An 11,019-nucleotide genomic window follows, 5' to 3' on the forward strand; every position below is an offset into this window, starting at 1 on the left:
TGGATGCAGCCTTCTGTTCCACGGCCCCCTCAGCCCCCCACATCCTTCCTTCTCTTCCCCTCAATCTATGAGTAAGAAGGGAGAAGTAAAAGAGGGGGAAAAGGTCCAGATGGGGAGAAAAGAATGCTAAAAAGATCCTATAGGAAGTAGGTCAGGTACTTTGGAGATTAGAGTAGCTGGCTTCATCCCTGAATGCGGGAGCCGGGGACAAGTAGCATACAATTAGGAGGAATTAGAACAGCAACAAGTAGCTTGGATTTATCAGCTTTAATTGTCTATTGTCAGGACAGAGCTCTCCTCCCGAGGATCATGGAGGCAGTCTACATCCTAATACTTTTAATGGACCTCCATTGTGGGATTATCTCTCCTAAAGACAGTGCCTGTTCTTTTAAAAGGAGCTGCTGGGGAGTCTGCCTGGAAAACAGAGATGCTTTCTCTGTGATTGGTCCCATTCTAGGGTAATGCAGAGTCACCCTCAGTCCCCAGAGGCACACCTTCAGAGGGAAGATGTCTGTTGAACATTAACTTCTTTGCCGGGCTTCCCCCAGTGTGTCTTGGGAGGAAACAATGGGCCCTAGATGGAGACCAGATAAGGAGGGGCTGATGGCTTCAGAATCTCCACACTATCTTCATGTTAAAAGGTCTCCCAGCTTATTCTAGTCAACATTAGAGAGTTTTTCAAAAGAGAAGTTGTCTACAAGATGAGGTTTGTTGCTGTATTGCCCCTGCCTTTTCTTTTCCTCCTTCACCTCTCCAAGCCTCAGGTGGAGAAGGAGGCATTTAAGGGGCTGTCACCTTCCTGCAAACCCAGGCACTAAATTAGGTGGGTGAAATTTGTTTTAAAATCACTACTAGTTGAACATTTAAAAGGTTCTACAATAGGTGTACCCTTCCCTCCACCTTTCCAAGTGCACCTGTACCTTAGGCCCAATCGTTGCTTAATAAAATCTGCGGGGGGCAGGGCGCTGGCTCGTGCCTTTAATCCTAGCACTCTGAGAAGCTGAGGCAAGTGGATTGCTTGAGCTCAGCATTCCAAGACCAGCCTGAGCAAGAGTGAGACCCTGTCTCTAAAACTAACCAGATGTTGTGGTGAGCGCCTGTAGTTCCAGCTACTTGGAAGTGAGGCAAGAGGATCCCTTGAGCCCAAGAGTTTGAGGTTGCTGTGAGCTATGATGCCACAGTACTCTACTGAGGGTGACAAAGTGAGACTCTGATTCAATAACAATAATAATAATGATAATAATAATATCTAAGGGTCTGGTACCAAGCTCTGGGCCTTGGGAGGGTTTACTATTGGAGCAGCAGGCCTGTCTGTGGGTGGCATCTCCAGATTCACAGTTGTATGTGAGACCCAATTACCAAAAGGAAGGCTGAGAGAAATGCCCTTTCTGCTTCCTGGATTCTAGTCCTGAGTTTCCTCAGCACGAAACTGAGGCGCTGCGGTCCTCAACTCAGGTCAGCCACCAACTCCTCTTTGAAGCAGAATGGGAGAGGGAGTTAAATGATTTCATTATTAATCCTTATCATTCTGTCTCCTCTCTCCTAATTCACCCTGGCACATAAAAATCAAGCTTTTATAGTCTTGAATCTTCCCTTAGAAATCAGCCATCACTTTTTCAGTTTTTGAAACAGAGTTTCATTGGGTAGAGTGCCATGGCATCAGCCTAGCTCACAGCAACCTCAAACTCTTGGGTTCAAGTGCTCCTCCTGCCTCAGCCTCCCGGAGTGCTAGAATTACAAGCGTGAGCCACCACTCTCGGCCATCAGTCTCATTTTAACAAAGCATCTCCATCCTTTGGCTCATAGTCCATGGTTCCAGGGAAGTGCTGTGGCAGGCACAGCTGGGGGCCTTTTTTCCTTCTCTGTGGGGACTGCTCCCTGTACACTGGCCCCAGCACTGGGGTTTCTGCTGCTCCTTCCCAGCCTCCTTTCTCCTTTACTTTAAAGCCAACTGCCCCACTTTAATCTTCCTCTAGGAAACCACCCTATCTCTGACCTTCCTTTCTTTTCTGTTTGTGCTTTGAGTCCTCCCCTCTTCCAGTACGGTCTTTCCTACCACTGCAAGGGGAGAGGAGCAAACACCAGGCCCAGGACCTTGCTTTCCCGCGTTTGTGGAAGCCACTCTTCCTCTCCCCCCACGAAGAAAAGAGAAAAGAGAAAGAGTTTCAGAATGAACGAACGCCTTTCCTGTTGCTCTCTTTCACCCTTGCAAATAACCAGTGCTTTGCCCTCTGTTAGTCAGTTTAGGTTTAGTCCTTTTTCCCACCAAATAGAAGATTAGGCAATGTCTTCTGGGCTCCAAAATGGTCTCCGGTCCCCTGTCCTTACCCTCAGACTTCCCAGAAATGTTACTGCCTCTCATGTCTGAGGATTCACTATAATAAAAATGTAATTGGGAGGAAATCAAATATTGGAGACCCACCTTGGTTACCCACAAATCATACGGAAATGATTACTATTGCTATTGTTATTTATTAAATTGGTAGATATTGGACTAAATGAATAATTTAAAAATATCTCAGTGATTAGATAATGGCACAACTATCTCTCTGAAGGGAGGGCTATAAACGATACACAGGCAGATTGATTCTCTAGATACTCTGTGGCCTCAGACGTCGTGTGGGTTTTATAAAGTCCTCTGGGTGGCATTTATCATATCTGCATTCTTAGGGATGGAAAGAAGCTCTGCCTTGGTTCTTCAGTTTCCTTCATTTTTATTTCCCTTATGTAGAAAGTCAAAACACTGACCTCATTTCAAAACATCCAACAACCCCAAAGATCACGATCCCAAAGTTTAGGCCTCAATAGGTTTGTCGAAAGTTTTGGGGAGGTGAGCTATGTCATGAGAAGGAAGCTTGGACTATTTTTAAATTGATTGAACACATCATTGAAACATACCCTACACATCTCCTGCCGGTGACACACACACGCTGCATTGTAACATAGCATGTGTCATACATAGACTCTCTCTCACTCATACACACGTACTTGCTCTTCTTGTCCGGCTTTATAAAATGAAGGCAGCCAGAAAGCCAAGCCCAGTGATTTGAGTTGAAAAGGCTATTAAAGTTTAAAAAGCAAGTGTCCCTCTAGTTCTCCGCCTGGCTCTGAGACATGTGGGAGGGCTTCAAAGCCTTAGTGCCCCCTCTTTTAGGCTCAGGCTTACAGTTGGTCCCCAAATGTTTACCAGCATAAAGATGCCTAACTTACAGGAAGTGGGAAATGGGTGTGGGGCATGAGGGTGGGTGGGTGGGTAGAGAGTGGGGAGAAGAGGGTGGGGGGGCATTCTCTTGATGTGGTTAGCCTGTCATTGACCTTGTTTGGGTATAGCAGGGGTTGACTTGGAAATGAAAACATGCTTCTTCTTGCGTACATTTCATCCCATTTTTTATTTTCCTTAGGGAAAAAAATTTTATTTTCCTTAAGTGGAATTCAGGTCTCCAGATTTGGTATTTCATTTCCCTCTGTTGTATTGCAGTCCTTTCCCTTATCGAATCGTCCAGTTCTCTAACCATCCAAGGACTGGGAGAGAAAAAACTGGCCCAGTAGCTGCAACCAAATTAACATCGGCTTGTTGAGCTGCTGGGAGGTTGCCATCAAAGGGAGCCGAAGAGAGTTTCTGAGAACAGAGCTGCTTGGATCAGTCATGCTCTGCTGCCATCGCGAACACTCTGAATGTGAGAATTCTGCCTGAGAAATGCTGATTAATAAAGATAACCGAGGTTCTTTTTGACATTCTAACAGGGAGGGAAATTATAAAAGAGTGACTAAAAATCCACCAAGTTATTACTTAGAAAGAAACATTTTTCTGAGACAGTGATTCCAGACAGTGGCAGCCTCAGATAGCTCTTTGCACAGCTGTGCTACAGCCAGTGCCAGCTTTAGTCAGCATTAAAAATGGGCACTGCTCGGGCCTTCTGCGGGGACAGAGTGAAGTTCAGAAATCAGTCCCTTTTCTTCCTCCTTGACTGTTTGTATCAGACAATACCTAATAGTACGCTATGAACAGATCTTTTCCTAATAGGGAACATACTTCCTTTCTTTTATTCCTTCCTTTTTTGCATCTTTCTTTCTGAACTATATTATTGCCCACCCTTGACCACTATCCTCATAATCAAGAGTTGGTTTGGAGGTCTTTCTCTTCTTACTTTGAGACAAGAACAAACATTTGAAGGACTTCATATTCCAACAGTCTGCGTCTCACCATTTACTTTCCTGAAGTTCCACCCGTGGCCTGGTCCAGCTCAGCTGCACACCTGGAACTAATTTTAGGGTTGCCTGGCTGAGCCCCACACTGGTATTTGAAGTTTGCATCCTCCTTAGACTCAAGCCCATTTCACCACCTCTGAAGGTGAGTGCAGGCTGATATTAATTAACAGTGAGTTGATTCACTGGCATCTTCCAGTCATTTAAGCAAATATTTGGCTTAAAATAGCCCTCTTCCTACCTCAAATATCAAACTCTTCTCCAATTCCCTTACTCCATCATGGCTGACTCACCAGTGCCTGCATGATGGTCTCTGTGGCCCCATAGCAGAGTCTGATTCTAAAAGGGAAGTGAAATACTCTTTAACATCTGCAAGTGAGACTGTTTGAACAGCAGGCCGGCCTTGGTATGACTACATTGTTTTTCTGTCCATTGTGGCGCTGACTCAGCATCAGTTAATAAACCCTCTCAAGAAGGCTGGATTTCTCTTGTTTAATTATCATCTTGGAGCTTTCTGAGAACTCTTAGGAATTGTTCATTCAGTTTTATACCCCAGCATAGCTGCATCCTAAAAAAGTCTTGTTTCCTCTAGGCGCTAGCGTCCCCTCTGGCATAACATAGCAACAACAGGTGGACCCAGCAATGATCAGGGAGCGTGGGCCACTTATGTCCCCTAGTGGGAATGTAATCGTTCTGTGCTACAGAGAGTGTAGAAGGATTTTATATATAAAAGCTATGTCCTCCCATAAAAAAATTCTAGAAACTTTCTAAAAGAAGGAAAAGAAATTTTAAATATAAACAGACATATTTTTAGGATTGAGTTGGGCTTTTGTTTTGCTTTGTTTCATTTCTTCCTGTAAACAAATACTCAAATGTCCACTTCATTGTATGACTAAGTTGGTATCATTAGGTTGAGACTGGGTGTGTGTATGTGGGTGTGTGTGTGCGTGGGGGGGAGGAATGTGTGTGCACACGTGTATTTAAAATGTTAGAAAAGACAGTGAAGCATAAGGGAGAAGAAGAGATGATTATTTAAAAAAAAAAAACTACCTATGTATGAGGCAAGCAGGAAAAGTGGAAAACTTGTATTTCAGGGATCTAAAGAGTAATAGAAATGGGGTGTTTGTTACAAACGGACCCTTTGCATCATTGTTTCTCTGAATTAAAGGACTCCTTGCTGAAGGCACAAGACCATTGAAGGAAGTAAAGCATCTGGTTTGTTTTGTAATGAGAAGCAGGAATGCAAGGTCCACGCTCTTAATAATAAACAAACAGGACATTGTATGCCATCATCACAGGATGTCCTTCCTTCAACAGAGGACTGACTGGGGCTGGAGGAAAAGCCGGCCAGGGCTCACAACAAGCCCACTAATTACCGCCTCCGACTGCTTTCCACTCTCAGTGACCAGTCCAATATCCCCCCTTAACTGCGAAGCCATTAATGCTCTCCATTTAACTTACACTCCCGGGAAGTTTGCCTGTGGCTTTTGGTAGGAAAGGAAGAAAAACAAAAATTAATCTGTAGGATTATAACTTTTTCCTATTTCCCTGTTTACTAAGTGCGTAGCTGAAAAGAGGAAAGTTAGTTCTGCCAAATTTGAATATGTTTCAGTTAGCAGGAGAAATAGAATCATATGCATTTCGAGGGGCGGGAGAGACGTGTATTTCATAGGCGACAGCTTGAGGACCAGACAGCTCCATGGTATTCCATTAGATGCAAAAACAATTGAACTTACTCCTTTCACGTAAGTCGTGTGGATGCTGTAATTTAGGGATCTGAGCTGAGAAACTACAACGTTTTTTCAAGTTTTCCTTTATTTAAGGAATGCCCGCCCCCTGCTTCTGCGGCGTCAGGAAGGAGGGCGATCTGGTGTATTTAGAATACAATACAGCCCCAGTAAACGTGGGGTTAAGCGGCTTCAAAGGGAAGTGAGAAGATTCCAAGTAAATGTTGAAATTCACAGGGGAAGAGAGGAAGCTCTCGGCGGCTCGCGATCGAGGGGAAAGCCCTGGGCTCCGCTCGCAGGTGTGGCCACGCCCCACTTCGGGCGGTTGAGTGGCTAATGAAATCGGCAGGGAGGGGAAAGAGCCGCGGTCTGGTAAGTGCAGCCGTGACACTCGGCCCTCCAGTGTTGCGGAGAGGCAAGAGCAGCGCGCGGCACCTGTGCGCGAGACCGGGACGCCGGCGCCCGGCGACAGTCCGCAGAGAAGGAGGGACGCGGAGGTGCGCGTCAGCCAGTGCTGCTCAGCCCGGCCAGGGGACGCGGGGGGAATGGGGACTGGGTAGAGATGAGCAAGACTTATTTCAGATGTTGGATTTTTGCTTGGAAAAACGTGTGGATACGACCTTGGTAAGGAACTTGATTTTATTCTGAAATGGATCTGAAAACTTTTTCTTCTCTTCTCTTCTTTTTTCTTTTTCTAACAAGAAATAGTCGCAATAGAAACAAGAAATGCTTCTGCTTTAGTGCACTTAGCACTGTCAAACATTTATAAGACTTTTTCCTTATGAATCATTAACTCTTTCAGTTCTAGATGTAATTGTCAGTTCACTGAAATTTCGGTAGTGGTTACTGCTCACACCCGTCAAAGTTAACCACTCCGGGTTGGCTTCAGTTTTCAATTGTATTTTATTTTAACATGTATCATGACTCTACATGTTGGGACTTAATAAAAATAAGCAACTGTGTTTACATCATAACTGAGAGAAAGACAACCTTGCATCCGACCTTTTTTACAAAAAAGCATCACATTTTAGAGAAGTGGGAAATGTGAAAGCTCCCTGGAAGGACCTCCAGGGAGTGTTATGTTTACATTTTAACAAGAACACATTTCTACGTGGTATTGAGACCGTACACCTAATTTTTATCAAACGTGTCTATTTGGAGAAACACTGCAAAAGCTGTTTCCCTTTTGCCTTTGGAAAACACTTTTTCTGAATGAGAGGGAGAATTTTCTGGAATAGCCTTATCAGTTTACACGTGGAAGCAGAGCTTATTCTCTGAGGCTTATATATCTGTTACAACTTTAGTTACAGTAAATTGTAATACATCAGTGACTTCTGGGAATTCATACACTTTCAGATTTAAATGGAAAGTACTATTTGTAGCTGAGGGCTCCTAAAGGATTTCTCTCCAGGGAATTCTACCGAACAGTGTTTTATTTTTGCTTTTTCTGTGTGGTGTGAGGTGCCCGTAAGTCAAAAGAAACTGCAGGGTCTTTTCTCCCTTCACCCATTTTTTCCTCCTTTCCTGTGGTCCAAGTGATTTCTGAAGGGCTGTAGCTCAGATGCTGGCAGGATGCAGCTCTCCAGTCTTCAGGAGGATGAAAGAGCCTGCAGCAGAGGGCAGGCAGTTGTTTTGAAAGTTGTTTTGCGTTGGGAGCTGGTGGGAAAGTTCAGTCTTCCCCATTTGGAAAAGGCAGGCTGGGTTCCGCTCCTGCAGCACACGCGCTTTCCATTTTTAGCTTCATTCAGAGGCAGACAGAGCTCCTTCCTCTTCCTCTCCTTGTTTGTGACACTTTTCTGAGGCAGCTTTTCCACAGTGCCGAGGGTCTGACGGCCATGACCCCAGGCATTCTGGGACACAGGACTGTTTGCCCACAACATTTTTCTGCTGTGAGAGGTAAAGCCAGGGACTGTTCAGAAGTGCTCCCCCCACCCCAGGAGGTTGCCACGTTCTTTTTCTTTTTCTTTTTTTCTTTTACTAAGAGTAGCATTTAAAAACTTTGCTTCTTCCAGGCAATTTACTTTATACGGCTGTTTGGCTCTTACTCAACTGTACCAAGCACTCTGCATCTGCTTTTAAAGCCTTCCGACTCCTGTGTTAGTCATAGCCTCTCGGAGGGAGCCGCAGGAACACGGCAGGACAATGGGGATTAAAGGCCTTTCTCTTCTCTTCCAGGCTGCCCCCCAGTGTAGCTCCAGTGCTGTGAGGTTTCAAGGGTTGGCAGAGGGGACAGAGGGGACCATGAAAATGGACATGGAGGATGCGGATATGACTCTGTGGACAGAGGCTGAGTATGAAGAGAAGTGTACCTACATTGTGAACGACCACCCCTGGGATTCTGGCTCTGATGGAGGGACTCCGGTTCAGGCAGAAGCATCCTTGCCGAGGAATCTGCTTTTCAAATATGCCACGAACAACAAAGAGGTAAGCCTCTGGTTTCTTGCTGATGAAGACTGGCACTTGGCACCTGGTGCCAAATCTCTCTACTTGCCCTTGGGGCCTCCGGGATCTCTGGAGAATCTCTGCGAATCTGTAAGTATCAGTAAATAGTTGATCGTCCATTCTCGGCTTTCCCTTTCCCTCTCCCTCAGTCAGTTGCTTCCCATTTCCTCCTGCTTCAACTGTTCCATACTAATTAGTAAACAGTTAAATCTTTTGGCAAATTGACGTGTCTTGGAAAAGCCGGCACCATGGGGTGGATAAAATTGTCAGGGAGCCTTGAGGCTGGCCCTCCTCTTGCTGTTGTACAATATCTTTTAAGGGAGAAAACTTTTTCTTAGGAAAAAAAAATGTCAATGTTGCTTTTGTCTCCCTTCAGTAATTAGACGGCTTTATTCTTTTTAACAAGCCAGCTTTATTAGCTGGGTTTCTAAAATTATTCTCCAAACTTCGACATGTTTATGAAGTGAAGTGTCGGGGTATAAACCGAGAAGAGGGTCACGGTAAAGTGTCCTCTGCCCGGATGACTTCAGAGCTAACCACTGTTTATCTGTGGCAGCTCCTGGGCTCTGGCTGGGCTGGCAGGCCAGTTCCTTATGGGCCTCTGAAGTGGGTACGCTCTTTGTTGTTTCAAAGGGGCTGAAAACCCAAACTTGGAATGAGCAACTGATTCGTGTTTACCTTTTTACATAAAGATTATAGCGAGGCGTGATGTTTAGCTGTGAAATAACTTGCAGAGCCACCTTTTTTTTTTTTGAGAATTTGGCTACTACAATTGCTCTCACTAGTCTACTGCTGGGTTGAGTTGAATGAACTGACCCCTGGGCGGAATTCCCACTACCATCATTCCCACAGAGCGCTGTCAGTTCTATTACTGCCTGTGGAAAGTAGTGAAAAGGCGATCCTTTGCTGTAGGAATCCAGTATTTGCTACTGGGACTGTTCATTACAGCCATGTCAAATCACTTTCCCCTCTCCCTAAGGAGTATAGTATTTGAAGGAATCTGGGAGCCTGTTTGGGAAACACTTTGTCTCTTTCCTGTTTGTGTGTCTGAGTCCAATGTTTTTGGTAAGGGGGAGACACAGCTGTCTAGAATTAAATAGAGCAACTCTCCTCAATCTTTTTTTTTCCCCTGCCACAGCTGGGAGAATAGAGGCAGATTTTATAAAAAGCAAAATTTAAATTGTAGTTGTGCCTGAACAATACCAAAAAAAATCTAACCTCAGAGGTTGGCCTTCATTATAACTCTTTCTGAAAGTAATGCTCTTCTCAATAGACAGTCTCTGAAAATGTGGCCCTTGGAATCAGTATAGGATTTGTTCAGGCTTTTAAAGTTTGGCTGTGGCCTTAAAAGGTATAGCCTATTTCTGACCCATGTCAGATTTGACCATGTATTTATTGATCTGTTCCCAAGGTTCATTTGGGTCATGTTGTCCTGTCCAGCCTATGGGGACTCAAATAAAGGTCATCTTTGCCATTTAATAATACAGTGTTCTTGTCCTCAGTTCAGCTCTTAGCTTAAGTTTTTCAATTTCCGTCATTCCACTTAAAATCATAGCTAAGTCAAGTAATGCTCTTAGATCAGTTAGTTCAAAGTTCAGAACGATAGTCACTTACCCAAAGGCGTATAGTTAAACCAGAGCCAGACTTGGAGCAAAGTTCTTCCTGACTTCTCCAAGTGCTTCTAGATTATGCTACACTGGCCCCTCTTGGTGTCACTGTGGTTTTATTTATCATCTTAACATATTTCAGACCGATCCTTTTTTAAGCTATTCCCCCCCCACCCGGACATATAACTCCTTATTTTAATATGTTAAGCAACCAAAAATCAGACTGTGTGTGTTACTAAAGAGGGCCGCCTTCAAAATTAACCCAGAAAGTCAGGTTTTTCTTCTCTTCTTTATCCATATTTCATTCAACTACAACACTTGACTAGTACATCTTTGGTTTTTAATCATAAAAGCAACCAGGAAATATATTTGGATGTCATGCTCTCTTAAGCTTTACCCTGGAGTTTGTACCTATTTTTCTGTCTCTCTATCCTTTGTTTTTGAACTTTAGGAAAGGACAGCTCCCTTTGGGTGGTGACAGAGGATGGTGGAATTAAATCATTGAGGGTATAATAGCTGCAAACCAGTTCTAGGGCTGAGGACTGCTGAGATGTTTACATTATCATTATCATTATTCAGTTAGTTTTGTGTCCCATGAGCCCCTGAAATAAGAAAACAGCCTTTTTACATGTAGTTTTTATCTGACTGATTTATGTTGCCCTTCTTTAAATGTTTTCATTTAAATAGCAGAAGATGTTACACTATGTACTATTGTGCTGACATACTGGGGAATTTTTTTTTAGCAAGACCATCTTTCATTATGAATTTGTGCTATGTGTCAGCACCTTTTTGGTTTAAAAACAAAACATACAAACTATATTTCTGATCTTGACCTTCATTTTTAGCTTGGGTTTAGAATCATTCTGCACCTTTAATGAGGCGATTCTTACTTCCTATTTCCAGAACTAAAATCAGATATAGACATACTATTCAAAACTTTGAAGACTTTTTAAACTGATGGGTTATTCTTCTATGGGGATTTTCCCCCTGTCCTCCTGAAATAATCTTTCATAACTACCTGACTACAGAAAAAAAAA

At 43.8% G+C, this 11,019-nt stretch overlaps 1 protein-coding gene across 1 annotated transcript in view; it reads left to right on the forward strand.

Moving 5' to 3' along the window:
• The first annotated feature begins 6,343 nt into the window (after nucleotides 1–6,343).
• The window catches only part of PRDM1 (PR/SET domain 1), a 20,892-nt gene continuing 16,216 nt past the window's right edge, over nucleotides 6,344–11,019 (forward strand). The window contains exons 1-2 of the mRNA XM_003781568.3: nucleotides 6,344–6,557; nucleotides 8,109–8,357. Coding sequence (XP_003781616.1) covers nucleotides 6,516–6,557; nucleotides 8,109–8,357 — 291 coding nt within the window. The 5' untranslated portion in view covers nucleotides 6,344–6,515. The remainder of the gene's footprint in view (nucleotides 6,558–8,108; nucleotides 8,358–11,019) is intronic.

Source organism: Otolemur garnettii, unplaced genomic scaffold (assembly GCF_000181295.1).
Source record: "Otolemur garnettii isolate 467f Iridium unplaced genomic scaffold, OtoGar3 scaffold00002, whole genome shotgun sequence".
NCBI lineage: Eukaryota > Metazoa > Chordata > Mammalia > Primates > Galagidae > Otolemur > Otolemur garnettii.